The 20,392-nt window shown below is 32.9% G+C and overlaps 2 protein-coding genes across 2 annotated transcripts; both read right to left on the bottom strand.

Moving 5' to 3' along the window:
• Positions 1 to 1,231: 1,231 nt before the first annotated feature.
• Positions 1,232 to 4,883, bottom strand: LOC133197769 (uncharacterized). The gene is made up of 5 exons (XM_061333973.1): positions 4,796 to 4,883; positions 4,283 to 4,675; positions 4,057 to 4,166; positions 2,141 to 3,840; positions 1,232 to 1,948 (listed from the first exon to the last, which is right to left on the bottom strand). The coding sequence occupies exons 2-5, from the start codon at positions 4,673 to 4,675 to the stop codon at positions 1,725 to 1,727; spliced, it is 2,427 nt and encodes an 808-aa protein (XP_061189957.1). The 5' UTR covers positions 4,796 to 4,883; the 3' UTR covers positions 1,232 to 1,724.
• A 7,973-nt stretch (positions 4,884 to 12,856) lies between these two features.
• On the bottom strand, positions 12,857 to 17,221 carry LOC133197768 (uncharacterized). The gene is made up of 5 exons (XM_061333972.1): positions 17,105 to 17,221; positions 16,543 to 16,966; positions 16,045 to 16,157; positions 13,979 to 15,684; positions 12,857 to 13,845 (listed from the first exon to the last, which is right to left on the bottom strand). The coding sequence occupies exons 2-5, from the start codon at positions 16,957 to 16,959 to the stop codon at positions 13,562 to 13,564; spliced, it is 2,520 nt and encodes an 839-aa protein (XP_061189956.1). The 5' UTR covers positions 16,960 to 16,966; positions 17,105 to 17,221; the 3' UTR covers positions 12,857 to 13,561.
• Positions 17,222 to 20,392: the final 3,171 nt, after the last annotated feature.

Genomic DNA, 20,392 nt, shown 5'->3' with positions numbered 1-20,392 from the left:
GAACAACAATTTACCAATACCAGGTACTACATAACCATGACCGCATACTGAACATTAAAAATGCATAAACGTATCACTGTATACCAGTAATGAAATTTGCATTACACAAGAAAACCAAAAATAAATAAATAAATAAAAAAAGAAATTAAATATGAAAAAAAGAATACTCTAACCCATCAAACAGTGTGACAGCATAAGTTTGCAAAAAAATATTTAAGCACGTTCGTCATCCTTGAAAACCTTAAAGCTGTAACATTTGCGTACTTATTCTGAAATATTTATTTTTATCTTATATTTGTCATCTTAAAAGTGCATTTTACATTGTTTTCAATTTTGCGGTTGCTATATACAAGAGCAATCAGACAAAATCTAAAAATAGATTTAGGATATGTATGCATGGGTTAGGGACTACATATTTTTTCATTAGAATTAGGTACTAAGTACTATAGTATTCAAAAATCAAGACTTCCCTAAATCTTTAGAAAAATTGATTTACTTTCATTTATGTTCCAGGAAACTGTATTAAGATGTACTAGTATTCAAGATTGGCAATCGATTAATCATTACAACAGTGTCGTAAAAACAGACATAATCGGAAAGTAGTATAGGCATGACAATACATAATGTATATGATTAATTTCATTGACCTAAAAAAATGATGAAACGCCCGTTTTAATTGAAGGAACTTTTATGAATTTGAATAAATAGATATTCAATCAAATGTTTCAAGGACAAAAAAAATTATGGAACAGAAACAGATATTTTTCACTATTTACATGAATGATTCAAATGAATGGGGAAAAAATCAGTACATTTTCTGATGATTTGAAAATGAAATAAAAATTGGTTGTGTTAAAATGAGGAAATGTGATAAATACTTCTACATTTGAAGGAAATGAACTATTCGTGTAATAAATGGTTTAGATGATCTCATATAATGAGATAATGAACATTGAAACGTCTTATAGATATATAGTCAAACATAAAAATTTCCACTATGTGGTTAAAAGAATACTAGTAGTTAACCTGTTGTATCGCGTCGATCAGGTAAGGATGCCCGAGGGAAAAGGGCACGCGGTTTTACCGAGGATAAATGTGGAAACCCATTGACGTAATATTTCAGTCTCTAATATCTGTTATTTTTTGTTTCCTTGAAGGTTGTTAATCCCTTATGTTCAATATATATCCCTATTAGCTGTCATTAATAAGGAAAAAAAATGTAACAAAGGTGTCAATTGTTTGGTTTTTAATGGATTTCTGTGTTGTAAACAAATTGGACAAAAACCGCAGATGTACAATAACATTACTTTCTTCACTTTGGTTTTCCACACATACATGTGATAAAACATTTAAAATAGCCATTTATAACATTTCTTAATTAAAATTAAAAAATCATGAGGTTTTTTTAAAAATTGGATAGGCTTTTCACTAGTTGCTTGTTCTTTGGTCCTATGTAATTTTCCCATACATTTTCTCCTATTTTCAAGCTTCGTAGGGTCTACAACTTAATCAAATACAGACATCCCTTTTTCTTCATGTACGCAATGTACCTCATGGGAATCTCTACACTTCGTATATTCACGTATACTGGGAAATTCTCCCTCTATCTCCCTCCTTCCTCTCTCTCTCTCTCTCTCTCACTCACTCACTCATCTTCTACATTGCATACTATCACAGGCAGTTTATTATTGGCACATGTAGAGTTATTTTTCACGGAATACAGTTTACAGTCTATACTCGTGCATGGAACATCTTCCCATTCCTGGTCTACACTTTTTGCTGACGGAATCAAAATGGCCACCGTAACATCGGTTAACGTAGTATTTTCCCATGGAGCATCTCGCAAATCTATTACAGGCATTAGTGCACTCGTAAATCTGGTTTTCAGAGCACGAACTATTACAAGATCCGGGTCTTTGTATGATGCATCCGTTACCAAGGTCACAGTCTGAAATGAAACAAATACGTTTGTGAAAAATGAAAAGAAATAAAATTTACTTGACTTTGAAAGCGAAAAATAAAATATCTTAAAATTTTCGTTCAAAAATAATTTTCTGTATGGCTTTTCTGAAAAATACCAATATGTCATATTTAACAAAATAAATGCGGCACAAATAATTCAAAATTATTTGCAACTTACGATTTATAACGCCAGAAAGTGGTTTGTTTCCATGGAACTTTTTCTGTGAAGGAGCTACTTGATTATTTTTTAGTGATGGTCCTTGAATTCCAGGATACGTGGGTCTGGTCCAGCGAGGAGAGGGCTGAATATTGGATTGTCTGATGACCGTCTGCCATGGCCACTTATTGCTGTAGTCACAAAAGAACGACAGGAAAATTTCATTGTCGTTGAACTGAGGGGCACCGTTAAACTCGTACAGCTTCATTATGGAATCGCCCAGTGAATAGGCATATAAGTGCGGCGATTGTGTGGTAATGTCTATCGCTCCGGAACATGGTTCATATTTCTTGGTTCTAAGATTTAAACAAGATGGACGACAAACTCTTCCACAGGAATCGTACGCTGAAACAACAGCACTGGTCTTCCCTCGGACTGGGCTCTTCACGGCGACGTAAGCAACTGAAACCGAGACCGGAAGCCTCTGGTCTACAATGGCGTATTCTTGATATGTTCCGGTATAAGAAATCCCGTCAGTTCTGACAAATACTTCTCCAGCTCCAGTTTGTGAGGATTTACATTTCTGATAGCAATCTGGACTACCTGGATTCAAAGCGGACTTCAGTTTGGTGTAAGAATTCAGAGAGTAAATGTCGCTTCCAGCTCTGATATTACCGCTTCTAACGGGATAGGAATCATATCTGGTAAATGATGGGTCCCTCTGAGAAATAACTCTAACTGGGAGGTAAACCCATTCCTTGACGTCCTTACGGCCATTAGCACAGAAACTGTTTTGGATAGGTTTGTATTCAAATGCTGAGCACTGGTCAATCAGGGGATAGGTGATTGCCTCTGGTTCACCGGGGTTAACGGGTGGCTGCGGACGTGAGGGATTTCTGTTATTACTACCAAACCACCGCCTATTGAACCATGGATTGGTAGGTTGTCTAGGAAAACCCCCATTATTACCACCTGGTCTGGGAGGAGTTCTCTCTTCTTCCAAATCTCTTCGATATTCTTCAAGAGTTTTAGATATGCAAATGTATCGCCCATTAAGTTGAGCGCATCGTAATTTATTAGAACCACAGTCCATTCTTCTGGCACTACAGGTTGGGGGTTGCTCGTATTGATAAATTCCATTAATAAGCCGACCTCGAACGCCATCTCTTACACGAAGGTCTGTTCTAAATAAGCCGAACTCCGCATCTGGTGAATGGAACTCATTTCCGAAGTCGTTTGGATCTGTAGGATAGTCGTTGTCAATATCAACACCGGCTCGGCGAGCATTACTCCGCTGAAGTTCCCAAATTCTGTCCACATTGGCGTGATGCATCCAGAAAAGAGGATCGTCTGCTGCAGTGTTTAGTTCCGCCATGTTGCCACCAACCCACAGATGGATGTCACCATGATGAAACTCCAGACCATTGCTCTGTACATCTCTTGTTAAGCCACAAATATCTCTAAGCCGTGTTTGGGTAGTAATATTCTGAATTTCTTCGTATAGGTAAAGTTCCCCCTCAACACCAATGTTTCTTCTTAAAGGGCCAGTTTCTGTTTGCCAGTTGGCTGCTGGTCCAGACGTTACCTCACCATTGCCATTTCCCATGAATTCTGCTGTGAACAGAAGCGAATCCGCACTATTATCCATATACTGGTCCAAAGTGGAGTCCCAGTAAGGAAGGGTCACACTGGGGTCTATCTCTCGAAGGGCCTCTTCGTACCTAGGAGAAAATCCAACAATTTATTAATGCTGAAATAATGCCGTCCAAAATCATTGCAAGGATAAGAAGAATTCAATTATAAAAAATAAATTACAATGTTTAATGCCTAAAATCAAGGTCACAATGACTTGAAATATATCTAAAAATTTCGGCTGAATATTTAAAAAAAATGTTACTATACGTAGAATATGAACACTTAGCGTTACGTGCACTTACATTTTCAGATATTCCCTGTGGAACCCTGCAAAATGGCATCCAAAATGAGCTGTCTGTTCTATGTCGCCGGTGTGTATGGATGCAATCATATCGTACTCAGATTCTCCGTTCTAAAAATTAAGATAAACATAGCATATTAATAATTGCAATCTAATGCTAGCTTCTCCCTTTAGTCTTTTAATATCAGACGTTTCTGAGTGCAATGAATACTGGTACATAAACTCACCTGGCTTTCTTTGAGTCTCCTAACGGCGTTATGGTACCTGTTTCTCTCATTATCGTTCAACATCCGGTATTCTTTTCTTCTGCGCCCCGCCTGTCTCTTACCCCGACCAGAACTTAGAGACTGTACTCTTCTTGCCAGCCTCTCGCCGTAGGCTATAGCGCCTGGACTGAGCCGCTTCACCGGATATTGTCGCTCTGGATTCGGCTTCCACTTATATTCCTGAATACAGTTATGCAGAATAGAGAGGCCAACCTCATCCTCGATAGTACACGATTTGTAAAACTTGTTTAAGCATTTTGCCATCTCATTTGGGAGATCTCTAGATCGTAGGAGACCCTTTGTCTGTATAAACAGGATGCATAATGCCAATAGGCAAAATGTGATGCAGCCCATCTGAAAAGAAATATATGAGGTATTAAACACTTACATAAATTTAATTGATTAATTTAATGCTTTCAAGATTATATTTTTATGAACAATACAAAAACTTTTTTGAAAATTTTAAAACTGTACCTTTTAAATGCACTTTTGACAATGTTGTTCCAGTTGTTTGAACTTGCTAGGTCTCTTGTCTCTGATCGCGTCTTTTTTGCGGCTGTCTATTCTTATACTCGGTTTCACGAGGAAATAACCACGATTTTCTGTGACGTCACATCTTGTCGTCCACTGACATCTATGGATTTTATTTGAAGATTGTGAATGCTCGTATCAGAGTGTGCGACATCGATGACACTTGTTCGATGAGCCGATCATTTTGTCAGTGATTGATTTTCTCACCTGTTTTATAAATATTACCTTTGAACTACGCAAATACCGTAAAATTAGATTATAAAGAAGTGATGAATTATTTATTCTTTTGTTTTACATTTTTTCCCAAACAACTTTTTACTTTCTTTTTTAAATGCATTGTGTAATTGTATTTTTTTTCCAGGTTGAAATATAGGAAATAAATGATTACTCATCATTTATATGGAATTATTTTTCATTTCATGGTGTATCAAACTTGTATTTTTAGATGGTCTTTAAACAAATTTGGAAAAAAAAGCTTAATGCTTTCTAAACTTTTGTGCATTACAGTTAAATGTTAAAGTTAAGTTCGAATAATGATTTACTTCTTACATTTGTAATCAATCTCAAAACTAAGCAAATCTCCAATGACAATCCGCTGCTCTTTTAATATACCGTCAATTACATACTATATATGTATCAAAAATTAAATTAACATTAATTAATTAATAAAGAGTTTTAAATAGCGCGTATAATAGAGGGGATTCAATATACAAAACTTTTCTTCAGAGTTGCAGTTTATTTGCATAGCATCATTTGTATTAAGAAAAAAACCCACTTTGATTAATTATCTTGCAATAATAATGTAGATGCACTTCACATCCGGTTTGATTGACCAGGTAACGACATTTTCTTGAAACCCAAAGTAATTATAAGTAGGTCAAGCTTGTTGTTGACGTCATAGTACCAGACACCTAACAAAGAACAAAAACTATAAATATTTTGTCATTTACCGTCACTATTTATAGTACCGTACAGCGTCATAGCGTGAAAAATACTTCTGACGAAGACAGTGTCAACTATACATAAATATATTTTTTATCATTAATATGTATACCTAGTAATATCTTATACATATCATTAAAATCTTCACAATTACTATTTATTGTAACAATACGAAAATCGCCCCATATTAGTATTACATGTGTATTCCACATCAAGTTTACACTGTACTTCAATAGTCTCAAACAACACCTGGCCCCGGGATCATGAAAGATCTTAAGCTTAAGTCGAAATCTTTATGTTGTACTAAAATATTGTAGCATTAAAGTAGACCAAAACTGAAATATTTTTTAATATTGCTTTAGAAAAGCCTCGTTACCTTTAAATTTAGAGATTCAATAAATAATCAATAAACATTTTACAGGCATTTGAAATTTTGACTTAAGTCTAAGTCTGTTTCATGATCCTGAAGCCTGCTGTTACAGTTCTGTAGAGAGTGGAGAATTTTGATATCAATTGTTATCTGGACTGCTGCTACGTAGTCTTTACTTAACCAATGCTACGTAGTCTTTACTTAACCAATATATTCTATAAATATCAGTATACGTTTTATTTTTTTCCTGTGTTAATAATGTATTTTTTATGCATCATTATTTCCCGGATTACTTTAAGAAGGTGAAAAATTTCATTATGTATTTTTACTCGTAAAAAAATATCAGCAAATATTTTTTTTCCAAAAATTTTTATCAAGTGTTTGCTTGTTAAATGTAATATTTTAAAAATCAAAGATAAGAATGCACTAGAATAACTTTCATTTGTAGCTAAATGTCATAGGATACTCAAAAATTAAGTTATAGAAATTTGTAAAGCAGTCTGTGCAGGCTTCAGATTTCCTTTCAAACGATCTTTATATCTATACTACTATATTAAAATAATAGACTCGAATTTTTGGCCTTTAATACCGATAAATCGGAAGAGTACTGTCTTTTGTTTGATATATTTTAAACATCATTGGTACTTGAAGATTACCAATTTGTTTTTATTTTTTCTCAATTAAGCTTCGCTAATTAATAATCAACGAAAATTCCTCAAAAAATTCCGGAAATCATCTGGATTTTTTGGATTTTACAATCTTGCGCGTGCGCATTACATTCACGCTAAATCACGGTGTTCAAATCAATCTCCCTTGCAGAGTTGTCGTTCGTTTCTCTCTCATACGCGAATGTATGAGCCGTTGGTGGAGAGTGTGTTCAAATCTGAGAAGACAAAAGTAAATACGAAGTAGATATATATTTGTTATTGTATAATTTCTCTAATAAGAAATCAGTAATATATATGAACCAGGGATGGGGTCAATTACTTTAAAAAGTAATTAATTAAATTACAATTAGTTTGACTTTTTCTTCAATTAAATTACAATTAAATTACAGGCTTTCTAAGACGTGTAATTAATTAAATTACAATTACTTTGCAAAAGTAATTAATTAAATTACAAATTACATTTTTTTTTTTTTGAAAACTGTTATAATCCTTGTCTATGAATATACAGAACGTCATTTATTTGTATATAAGCCTAGCCACTGCACAACAGTACAAGAAATAATATGCTATAGGCATTATGTATCATTGTGGTTTAATTTAATTATATATTTATTTACAAAACATTAAAGAATCTCTTAAAGAACTATCCCAGATCAGTTTGATGCAGTTTCCACCACACAAAACCTACATGTACACAAATTGCATGGCTTATGATATTTGATTAAAAGTGGGTATTTTAATAGAGTAAAATGAGTCGCAACTGTAACCCCTCAAATTAAATACATGTATTTCCTTAAAAGGTAACCTGAACATCCTATTTATATTAATAAATATGCCTAGCAGAGGCAAGATGGACTAGCGCCTTTGTTTATTCAGTACATGCTGATTAGCCCCTTTGTTTACTTAATGCACGCAAAGGTGTGAATTCAGGACAGGAAATCACTTCTCGCTTGAACGCACACAGCCACCTGGCCATGTAACATGCCTCAGGCTGTCAGGGTATAAGAGATAACACGAGAAAATATCATTTGATTGCATTGATTATGCAAGAATTAGCCCAATGTCACAGATAGATTAATTTGTAAATTAAAATGTTACACATTGTAAATCAGGATCGTTTTTTTTTAAATTGAAAGTAGAAAAAACAGAGTTGATGAAGAAATGTGAAAAATAAAACTGCTGATGAATTAAGACAACTTACAATGTACAGTACCAAAAAAACTGAATATTATATGTGTGAAATGGGCTAGGAAACATCAAAGTATGAAGTTAGTTTCTATCAACATGTTCAGTGATTCTGTGTTCTAACTTTTTGAGTTGACACCCAGAGAATCAATGTTTCTAAGCCAGAAAAAAAGTTTTAACCAATTTATATATTATTTCAAGTTTAATTTTTTGGTATGTTCAGTTTCACTTGATTTTGTTGGTAGATTATTTTCAAAATAAAGAGAATGCCCACTACATTCATTATCCAAGTAGTCCTCCCCCCCCCCTTTTGCAATTTTGTTCTGTTATTTACCTCATACACAAATAACAATATTAAAGTAAGGAAAAAAAATTCATACCCCAAACTAAAATAATTTTTGAGCAAGTGACAAAAAGATTCACACCTATTACTTTTTAAGCATAACCTTGATAACCATATTAATTTCTTGATTAAAAAATTTGAATATGAATTTTGGCAATAATTGCCCTCTCAGTGTGTATTAAATGAATTAAGCTGACAGATTTATAAATTTCTCTTTTAGATACTTGTATAACTAAAGATTTCAGTATTAAATAGTAATTTAAGTACATAAACATGATAAAGAAAATATTTATCGTTAAAAAAGTGCCCTCATGAAAACTTGTCGCGGCATAAAGTGCCCTTTTGATAATTGGATTACCATGCCCTTTTTAGGGTCTGGATTTAACACTAATAATACTTGTACAGATAGGAAATTCATTCATAAAAATCTGTTTAGATGTTGAAATAATTATCAAATCGAAAGTTTTTCTTTTCTAAAGCTAGCGGAGCATTTCTAATTGAAATAATTATCTCCATTGGCCTTGTCTTCTAAATCATGGAATGAATATCTCTTAAGAGGGGTTGATTTGTTTTGATTGCAATTTACAGCTGTGATCTGGAGGGCAATTATCTCTTCCCAACAAGAAAGAACTTAATTAATGACACACAACTTATTTTCTTTATTATTGATCAAACAACAAAGGTTGAAATATAATAAATGTGTGTTTCATAGCTGAATAGACCTAAGAAGGGTGGTTCAAAATTCAGATTTATAAACATAAATCAAAAAATTCAAAATTTACATAATGATTAGAATGAAACTAGATTATTATTATCAAGCCAATCATTTAATTATTTGTTTGTAAACATTATCTTAAGATTTTGTTTAATTGAAAGATTTAGGATATGTTCAACAATTTAAAAAAAAAACAGTAAAATGGGGAGGTAGTGGTGACAATAAATCATGAATATATCATGAATGTGTATTATATAAAGAAATTGAATGTAATTGAAAAAGTAATTGAAATTACACAGTATTTTTGTCAGTGTAATTAATTAAATTACAATTACAAGTAATTGAAAAAATGTTCAATTACAAATTACTTCCAATTACTTCAAAAAATGTAATTAATTACAGTTAATTACAATTACTTTTTTCAATTACCCCATCCCTGATATGAACAGAATATATAGCAAATTTCCAATGTGATATTGTGGCCACGTGGGTAATCATTCGCCATCTCGGAGACACATTTATTATATGTTGTTTATATCTCTGGCCATCTCAACGGAGGCAAAAAGCTCATGATCGTAGGAGCAACATTAATGTAACTACCCGATTTATTTTATCCCTCCTTTCTTTTATACTTTTTTGAGGGGAACTGAAAGGGGGGGGTTACAACTCCAGTTAGAATCACATCTTAGTGAAGTAGGCATTCTTTTTCCGCCAAAAATTACAATGATAACTACTATATAAAAATTATAGACTCGAATTTTTGGCCTTTAATACCGATAAATCGGAAGAATACTGTCTTCTGTTTTATATATTTTAAACATCATTGGTACTTGAAGATTACTAATTTGTTTTTATTTTTTCTCAATTAAGCTTCAATTTTTATTACTTTTTCTATGTACTAATTCAAGGATATTACATTAATTTTTATCAAAACAGACAGTCTTTTACAGATTATATACCTGTCTATTACCTGTGTATATATAAAGTATATGTATTAGCCGTGCTTAACTCTTTTATTTTGAACAAGTTGAGACCTGCAGTGTTAAAATTGTTACAAAAATTTTTACACCTTTACTTTAATAACTGATTGTGTAAAAATACCAGCTTAGCACATTTCTTCATTTCATTACTTTGCTTGATATGTATCAGCAGTGTGCTCAACTCTTTGCTGTTGTCATATTTTCAATGAACATCCATAATTTCTTTTATTTAATTTGTTTGGAAGGGTAAAACTTATGTAAGCTCCGGCGTGATTCGAACTCAAGACTTGATTTATAGCTAACTGGTGGTCAAACCCATTCTGCGCTACGCCGTTACGCAACAATTAAAAAAAAGCAAAACAAAACAAACACCAAAAAAAACCCCCAGAATTATATTCACATTCATTGTTTATTTAAAAAATACCTTACAATATGAATGTGTCGATGTATCTATTTTGTAAATGTCCGATATGCACATGGATGCATTCATAACAATGTCAACCCGTGCACGCACGGGTCAGAGTCTAGTATAATATTATATTGATATATACCTGAGGCATCAGGTGAAGGGGGGGCTTTTCCTGTGGATTTCCAACTATTTGATAATACAACAACGTACGCAGAAAATCTGCAGGGATTTTGGGGGATTTAATTTCTCCTTGTTTTTGTATAGAATTTTAAAATAATGATGTATAAAGACAACAAACAACAACGGTGCTCAAAAGTCCAATCAAAAAATAGAATTTGGGTGCTGGGCAAACGCGGATCCTGAAAATAGAGATGGGATCATTTGCCGTCAGGAGTTAGCATTCCCATCTAAACAGTCACACTGCCTTGTGCTCGTTGTCATGATCGGGTAAACGGGAAAATCTATGGTCCATTCAGTGTGAAAATAATGGCCCAACAATTCGTATGATAGATATCAGACAACATTCAACTTCACGATAGACTGTATATGCTAACAAGGTCATTGTATCGACCATAGAATTTGCGAAATTTTGACTTTAAATGAAGTTGTTGATATCCTTGTACATGTATCGTCAACTTACGGATGACACGCAACAATTAAATATTCATCATTTCCAATAAAACATACCCATTGAACAATATTAATTTTCCGTATTAGCGATCAATCCTTTATTTTTAAAATCGAAGCAGAAATCAAAATAGGTCGTCTTTTAAAAATTAAGGAATGACTCTTGTAGCTAGGGGTAGGTTGTCATACAATGCAAATAAGTTTAAACGTGTGTTAGTACATGAAGAAAAGTGAATAATTTAAGATTTCAACTCTCTAAATGAAAGATGTAGTAAAGAAACCAAACAGGAGCAAGTTTTGTAGAGAGAAATATGTGGATTGCATTGCATAATAAAAAACATTAAATTTTTGTGCTTAATTTTTTTTGCTGATTCAGTATTATCAAGTGGTACTTTTACAGCTCAATTATTCTAGAATTATTTATTTCCCTCGTTAATGCATTGTCATGAGGCTAGATAAATTATGGTTACTTATTGTACCTTTAAAAACAACATCTTTAGTATCCAATCTCTTTTAATTTTAAGATAAATAAGTTACGCTTAAATGATGTATCAAGATGCATTATTCAATATAAGAATCCGTAACTTTTCATGCACGTGAAGTTGGGGACTAATTATGCAATGCCCAATCTCTCTTCATAAATCTTGCAAAATAGTTATTTAACTTTGGTGTACGTTTTAATACGTAGATTGTTACTTAAAAAAGTTAATTAATGCATTAGAAAAAATAGTTTAGCATCAACTTTTGTACGATTTCTAGAAATGAATGGTTAGAATTATACCAAAGAACACCATCACTTTTGGTTATATACTTTAAATTGATAAAATGTACCTATCTAGATATTGATACATTTTATACACTCCAGCATGTCTATTAAATGTGAGAGAGTTTGAATTATTGTACATTAAATTGAAATTTCTTTGTTCTTTGTTGATTTACCCATCTTCCTCTATCCCACCCAAACTTTGAATTACGAATAAAAATTCTATATGTTCAAATTTGTATTGTATATCGTAACCGTATATCTCGAAAAAAAACGAGACTGATAGGTATAAATTATCAAACTTTTTTTCCTTCTTTTTTACATTTTCTATTTACATATTTTATCATTTGAGGTTTATAAATTCATATAATTTTAACAAAGATTCTTCATTTTTGGCAAATTATAACAGACATTTTTTTTAATTAATATTCATGATTAATCGAGTGCTATTTTAATCTAATACTTTTTCCCAAAGTTGCAAACTTCAATAAAAGAAAAAAAAAATCATGATGACCAGACTTCGGACTTGGAAAATTAAGGTCAAGGAGACACAACCGATTGATAGAAGTAAACTGTTCCTTACCGTTATTTGTAGTAAAAAGAGCAACGTTAGCCCAATGCAGATCTGTTGATCAGGGCAGGACCGATCATTCATAGTGACTGTTAATACTCATGTCACCTTATTCCAGGATATACATTTAAATTTAAAAGAAATGTTATCAAAGACATAAAAATCCAAATATTTTTAAAAAGTGCGATGTAATGTATACTCTCTTCCTTAAAGACTGTGAGCAATGCACAGTCATGCAGATGTGTCTAGATTTAATCAACTCTGCATCAAACGTCAGGTAATGATCAATAATTCCAAGTTAGTAAATAAAAGTAAAGAAGAATTTTTTCTATATGTTCAGATATTCCCAAATCCATGCATAGGAACCAAATAAAATAGAGAAAATCCAGGGAAAAATTGTAATGTAAGATAAATTATTAAAAGACAAAGAATATAAATAATAATAAATATCTTTTTATTTTCAAAAGACACATTTAAAATATGTATAAAACAAGTCAAAATGTGATTAAATTACATAAATGAATATAAATAAATTACAAAATGGATGAAGTAGCACTATTCTGTCCATTCAATCACAGATTTTTCCACGGATCTCTCTACCAAGAGCCGAGGAAAGTATATGAAGACAAATTGAAACCAGACCCAAACCACACTGCATATATTGACGACAAAAAGACAAATTTGGCACATGCTTGCGGAGGGATTTGATTGATGCTTTATTCTACAAATCTAATCATGATTCCAGAACATTAATATATAAACAACAGCCATCAAGACGATTTGTAGACTCTGCATGAATATTGATATTGTCAATATTGTTTGGGACTTGTCGTGGTTTCATTTAGAGACATAATGCAAAAATAAATATGGCACATACGAAAAACAAAATATTGCACTTTGTAAATGATTTTTTTCCCTTAGAAAAATCATTGCACTTTCCGTTACAATTAGAGATCTCTCGAGTTGTTTATATATCTACTGGATTTTCTTGACTTGTTATTTGCAAAAGAAAATCGAAATGGAAATTGAATTTTCCTAAAATAAAATTTATTTTCTTTTGCAAACCTCAAGATTTTTATTTAAAATTCATTAGTAGTTTTTGGTATTTTCCATGAACTAGGGATGCAGTAAATATTTTATTTACCAATCCCAAACCCGCGTACACCGCCGAACTTCCTTCGACCCATCTGTCTTTTTCCGGGATTCCATTCTTGATCCGTACAGTGACCTTTGCCCAGTTTACATTTGCCTTCTTTGGGATCAAAATGAGCCTTGTAGCATTGCTGGACAAAGTAAAACCCTGCCCAGCATCTTGCAAACCGATCACACGAGTCCACACACTGATAATACTTTCCCGCGTCACACGCAGCATCGCAGTCTGCCTTTAGTATTGTACATCCTTTATTAGGCAATGGACATTCTAAAAAATAAAAAAAAAATATTCAAAATGAGAAAGTTCACACTAATCATATTGCCAAGTTTCAAAATATTGTAATGAATGATAAAGCTATACAGGATTTTCTAATATGAACGAAATGATGAAGTAGACTTACTCTTTAGTGGACTTGCTGGGATAGCTTCTGTGGTGGTCAATGGGGCATTGACTGGAGCCTTCAGCATCAGCTGAGGAGCACTGACACTTTGTAGTGGACTTGGTTTCATTGACTTTCGGCTGACCTTTACTCCAGCTGGGGGCTTTTCTGGACCCTTAACACCTGGCTGATTGAGTGCTGTTTGCCAAGGCCAGCGGTCACTATAGTCACAGTAAAATGATACATAAATTTGGTTGATGTTAAACTGAGGACAAGACCTTTCTGTGTTAAAGTCCCAGACTCCAAGAACTGAATCACCAAAACTGTTCCCAAACATTAGAGGCTGTTTTGTGTTTACACGAAGAGCACCTGCACATGGTCGATAAAGATTTGTAGTACCAGGAACAAGACAAGATGGACGACAAACTCGTCCACATGAATCATAAGCTGAAATCAGAACGTCGGACTGTCCTGATCCGGGATTTTTGATAGCAACGTATGCAATTGAAACTGACACTGCCAACCTATGATCTACAATAGCGAATTCCTTGTACGTTCCGTCGTAGTTAAGACCATCTGTTTGAATATAGATCTCTCCGGCTCCACTATATGTACTTTTACAGCTTCCATAGTCTGCAGGTTTTCTTCCATTGCGCATGTATCTGTTCAAATTGCTATACCCTTTTGACGAGTAAATGTCTGTGTTTGTCATTGCTTTTCCGTTAACAACAGGATATGATCCATAGTTCCCAAAATCTGTCGGTCTACGAATTGTGACTCTGACAGGGATGTAAATCCATTCATTAATATTCTTTTTACCGTTGACACAGAAGGAATTCTGGATAGGTTTATGAAGATCTCCTTTCTTATTCTTTGGTGGAGGGGGGTATGGTGGCCCAAGGGTGGGGCAGACTTTAGGTGTTGTGGTTGGCTGTGGAGTTGTACTTGTGGTAGTGGTCGTTGTTGTGGTTGTAGTTGTGGTGATGCCTGTGTGCCCACCACCACTTGCTTTAAATTCCTCATATTCTTCTATACTCATTGAACGACATTTATACTCGGCTTTATCATTCTGAACACATAAGAGATAAGGGGAACCACAATCAGGTTTCTCAGCAGAGCAGGTTGGTCGTGGAGCGTATTTGTAGATGTCTTTTGTGTAAACCTCACTCAAACCGTCACGAACGCTGAGACCCTCCATCATGTCACCCATAGGCTCTTCTGGACCATGATAGACGTCGCCAAACAACTCGGGATAATCATTCTCGATGTCGACTCCACTCGCCTTAGCGTTCTCTCTTTGCATTTCCCACACATAATCAACAAAAGCGTGGTGCATCCAGAAAGCAGGCTCCTCAGAGGCCACTTCTATGATACCCATATTTCCGTCAATGAACAAATGAAAGGGGCCATGTATGAATTCTATATCGTTAAAAGTCGTAGCGTCATCCCCGCATACTTCATGCATTCTCGTACACGATGTGATGTTCTTTATCTCGTCATCATTCATTGGTCTACCAGAAATTCCAACATTTCTGAAGAGCTGTCCAATCGTTGTATTCCAGTTTGCAAATGGCCCGGAAGTGACGAATCCCTCTTTCGTACCAAAGAAGTCGTCATGCCATATCATCGAGTTAGCACTGTTTTCCAGTCCCATGTTATAATCCATGGTGGAATCGAGGTAAGGTAGTGTTACGTCAGGATCCACCTGCATAAGAGCTTCTTCGTACCTATTTAAAATCAATTTTTAAAAATAAGATTTATACATTTTTCAATCCAATTTTTCAAGCTTTTTTTTTTTAATAAAAAAATAGAAACGTATCAAAATTTATTAAAATGATTCATAAAATGCCATGAAGTCAAAGTCTTAGAATGTGTTTATACAAAAAAAAATCAATTAAGAGTGAATGGTACACGAAGGTAAGTTTGTGTCCTTTATAGGAAGTCCCTTAAAATAGATTGATATGTGTATTGAGGGCTGTGGTTTTTTTTGCTTGCGTAAATCATGACGCACTTTACACTGTGATGGCGACACGCATGGTCAACATTGTGTCTTTTCTTCTATCTTGCTGATAGATTGTCAGACTTACATTAGAATGTATAAACGGTGAAATCCCAAGAAATTACATCCGCCATGAGCTGTGTATTGCGTGGCACCAGAATGGAAAGAGGCCAGCACATCGTATTTGGACTCTCCATCGATCTAAACATTGATTTTCATAAAGAACATTCAGTAAAGAGTACTCGTATGTTTCAAAATATAGGATTTCAAAAAGCATTTTAAGATTATACCTTTACATATCTAAGGGTAAATGAAAAATCATGAATACGAAAAATTTCTAAAGAACCACTAATTTTGATGACATGACGTTATTCTCTTAGTTCTCTTCACCTTTTACATCTTATGATATTAGATATGAAACTATGACTCTTATCTCGTCAATGAATTTGGATCAGTGCATATATCCAGCTTAAATGCTGTATTTACTTTGAATCATATTTATATAATAGTTCATAAGAATTCTTCACTACGAGATGTAAAGTACATGTATATTATTTCCCTGATACAGAATTTTTTTCATACGAACCTTTTCCTCGTACTTAAGTCTGTTGATGACGTCATGGTACCTGGTGCGTTCATCATCTGTCATTACTCGATACTCTTTGCGGACTCTCCGTGTATCTAAGCCTTGTCGTCTCATTCTTTGGCTGTGTTCGATTCTATTTAAAGCACTAGTGATTAGATTACCCGTATACGTAATAGTAGCCGCTGTCACGTTCTTTGCGGCAAAGTTTCTTAATTGTGACGTCTTCCATCGGTAGTTGGAGTAACACTGGTGATATATACTAAGTGCCACTTCTTTATGTATTCCATGAGACTTTTTCCACATTTTATAAAGACACTGAGCATAAGGAAGCGGGTAATCCAAGGTTTCTAACATAGCTAGTGTGACAGGTAAAAGTCCGAGGAACAAAACACTTATAAAACACTTTGTAACTGCCATCCTGTTTCTACAAGTAAAACAAATAAAAAATGAGAATACAGGGGTAGTCGATCTCATAATTTATTTTAAAGTCTCATAACATAATTTATTTTAAGCTGAGTTGGGCACAAACCCTCCAAAATGAATACACTATAAAAATACTTACTTTGTTTAATTGAATAGTACGTAATCCAAAAACAAAATTTAAAACATTTCTGTCCTCAGTTTTTATGTGTGTTTCGACTTTTATGTTCAGTTCAAATGATATTTATTGATATAGAACGTGATGTTTTTATACAGAGCGAGGTTTGGGGGGAAGTCCTTAGTCTGCTAAATGAAGGCTAATTCGTCACGTGAATGACAATATTGTCTTCTTACGTCTTCTGTCAGTGTCTTGACAACACGGACATCATTAATAGAGCATCACACGCAAGACGTCCCTACCAATCAAACATATCGCGGTTCATTGCCTAATCATTCTGGGAAGTGGCTACCCCCTGACAAGTCGCCATGGTAACATGCTTATTTATGAATGAAATTACTTACTATAATACTACTTTATGCAAATTATTGCCTCATGAACTAGATTTGTTAGCTATTCTTATATTTGTCCGTTTTATTTTGATCAACCACTTCGGACGTTTTTGCATGGTTTCTGACAAGTATTTGAGTTTTATAGTATCTATATTTATCCCATGTAGAATTCAACTATGATGAGCTATCTGAAATATCAACATTACTCAGCTAAAAGAGGATTTAGAAAAAAAAAATGAATTTTGAATTATGAAAAAAAAAATTAAATAAACATTAAAAAAAAAAAACTGGACAAAGAAATGAAGGATTTCGCAAGTTTATTTGCATAGCTAATGAAAATAATTGTGTGACTACACATATGACAGCATGAGTATGCAGTAATTATTATAGATATATTTCATTAGTTATAAACTCTTTGTAGACAAATTTGTCCAGCGATAACAAAAACATAAGATTATAGAAGAAATACGTTAAAATGATGAAACATAATGTATGATATCATATATTTTTAAAAATAATATTTTCAAACGTTCAGGGTACTTTATTATGAGGCTTATTTTTTTAATGAAAAGACAAACGATAATTTTCCTTGAGGTTGAAAGGAAACATTTTCTTTCTAAAATAGCACTTTTCTGGACTGATTTTTTTTCATTCATAAAAAAGTTATTGAAATGGACATTTCGAGAAGCGACGCCCTTCGATTCTTGGCAATTTTAACTTTTTTGACGTATTGTGCAATTTGCATTAAAAAGCCCATCTTTGTCAAAAATCAGTTCGTGCGTAACAACGTAATCTTCCAAAGTGCATGAAATGACATGAAATATTTGCCTTAGGCCATCCTTAATTAATATCGTAAACAAGCTAAACAATGGTTTCTTTACAATATCTGACAACATGAATCACTGTATAATTGAATCAATATATACATAGGGATTATTTTAATATTCTCTGTAACTAAAAAAAAAAAGTTAAAAGACAAATTGCTTGAACCTAAATTTTTTACCTGACTCTAATATTCTTCTTTAATGGTAGTTGTGATTTAAAAAAAAAAAAAAGGAATTGCGTTAAAAAATCACATAAAATATATTTTATCGAATCTCTCGTTATGTGGAATATTTTCTGTAAAAAGACTTAAAATATTATCTTTTATGACACATTTCTCTTTGTGTTTCACAAGATTTATATAAGGAAAGCTATGAAATTTCTTCTAGCAATATTATCCCTTATCATTAAACAAACCACAATAATTAGCCTAACAATTAATGACAATGTAAGGTATATGAAGGACTATAGCAAGTTTTTTCCCACTTTTACTTATAGGTAGCAGCTGAAGATAAAATATTTAAATTTAGAACTCGTCCAATGAAGTGTAAAAACTTCGAGTCAGTCAGTGAATAGTTTAGAATAGTGAATAGAATAGTTTTACGGTCTCATCAGAAAAAACTCTAAACATTCTGAAGATCATTTGTCAAGGAAAAAATCATAGTCCCTTGATTCGAACCAGTGGTCTTCTGCTAATTAAGGGAGCGCTCTACCGACTGATACTTTGTAACTTAATGTCTGTTTAATAATTAGATCTTTAAAAATACATTGTACATGTATCTCTAGAAAATAGAGGGGCTTCAGTATCTCAGATGGCACTTGGTCATATATTTATTGGGTTTTTAAAGAAAACATATATACATGTACAAGATGTAAATGTTATCATCTTAAGAAATAAAATTCGAGCTATGTAAATTTAATATAACTTCAAGATTATATTTTTAATGACAAAAGAGGAAAAACGGAATATACTGCAGTCAGTAAGATTGCCAATAAATATTCTCTAATTTGGACAATTGAAAAATAAATGTAAATAAATAAAAATTGAAAATAAAATAAAATAAATAAATGAATATAAAAGAAAAATTAGGGAAAAAAATCACTTGACATTGTTTCTGAGGAAAGTGATCAAAGTAAAGTTTATTGCATCCATTTTTCAAAGCATTCACATGATTGAAATTAAAAATATTCTTTTTGTGTATGAATGTTAAATAGATTTTTTGTTGTTGTGATTTTCAGATGGAAATCTGATCAAAATTAAGTTTTAACTTGACAGTATCAAATGATATTCTTAAGAGTCTAAAATATTCTTTATATATATATATATATATATATATATATATATATATATATATATATTGGAAACATCCCTACTACCTACTTACCTACCAACCAACCCATTTACCTACAAGGTTAACTGCAAGACATTTAAACCGGTTAATCGTACCCCGGTATTTTTCAGTTAAGTACTTTTCATGTACACAATAAAACTACAAAAGAAAAAAAAGACGTTCGTAATATTTTTTTAATGTTTGATCAGAACACTAATTTTTTTTTAAAATTCATTTTTAATAGGCAGAGAAAAAGCAAGAAAACCACGAAGATGTGTGAGATATCAGAGATATTGTTTATGATTTTCAGACCATCTGTCACACATTTCATGCTGCATTGTCACCATACTCAGATGTAAGTTTGAATGTACAGTCTCAATTACAATCCATAGTGTCTACTCTCTCTCTCTCTCTCTCTCTCTCTCTCTCTCTCTCTCTCTATATATATATATATCATACAAAAGAAGTTGATGGACAAATCTATCTTTGTATCGAAAATACTATATGTATCAACTATTAACAGTCCATGGGTTAAAATATAATATTTGTATAAATGGATAAAATACCTTTCTTTTATGCCTGCATATAACAATATTAAGTTTCTTACAACGTTACTAATGAAGATTTTTTTCTTATTGCAGCCTGTGAAACAAAAACTTCACTTTAAGAGGGGTAAAATTCACAAATGTGTAATAATTACTACCGAAAATGTGAAATGAAAACTTAAGTAATCAACTAAATATTTACTTGTACTAAACCTAAGAACA

The sequence above is a fragment of the Saccostrea echinata genome, unplaced genomic scaffold, assembly GCF_033153115.1.
Source record: "Saccostrea echinata isolate AGI-Se365-2 ecotype Australia unplaced genomic scaffold, CSIRO_AGI_Sech_v1 ptg000030l, whole genome shotgun sequence".
Lineage (NCBI taxonomy): Eukaryota > Metazoa > Mollusca > Bivalvia > Ostreida > Ostreidae > Saccostrea > Saccostrea echinata.
This window is presented reverse-complemented; position numbering and strand designations above follow the sequence as displayed.

What these genes read in the sequence shown, in the direction of transcription:
- LOC133197769 (XM_061333973.1), bottom strand. Translation starts at nt 4,675, where the DNA reads ATGGGCTGCATCACATTTTGCCTATTGGCATTATGCATCCTGTTTATA. An exon ending in CACAGGGAATATCTGAAAAT is followed by an intron (nt 3,841 to 4,056) that starts GTAAGTGCACGT and finishes ATTTTCTCCTAG; the next exon opens with GTACGAAGAGGCCCTTCGAG. An exon ending in ACTTTCTGGCGTTATAAATC is followed by an intron (nt 1,949 to 2,140) that starts GTAAGTTGCAAA and finishes GTTTCATTTCAG; the next exon opens with ACTGTGACCTTGGTAACGGA.
- LOC133197768 (XM_061333972.1), bottom strand. Translation starts at nt 16,959, where the DNA reads ATGGCAGTTACAAAGTGTTTTATAAGTGTTTTGTTCCTCGGACTTTTA. An exon ending in CACCGTTTATACATTCTAAT is followed by an intron (nt 15,685 to 16,044) that starts GTAAGTCTGACA and finishes GATTTTAAATAG; the next exon opens with GTACGAAGAAGCTCTTATGC. An exon ending in CCCAGCAAGTCCACTAAAGA is followed by an intron (nt 13,846 to 13,978) that starts GTAAGTCTACTT and finishes TTTATTTTTTAG; the next exon opens with AATGTCCATTGCCTAATAAA.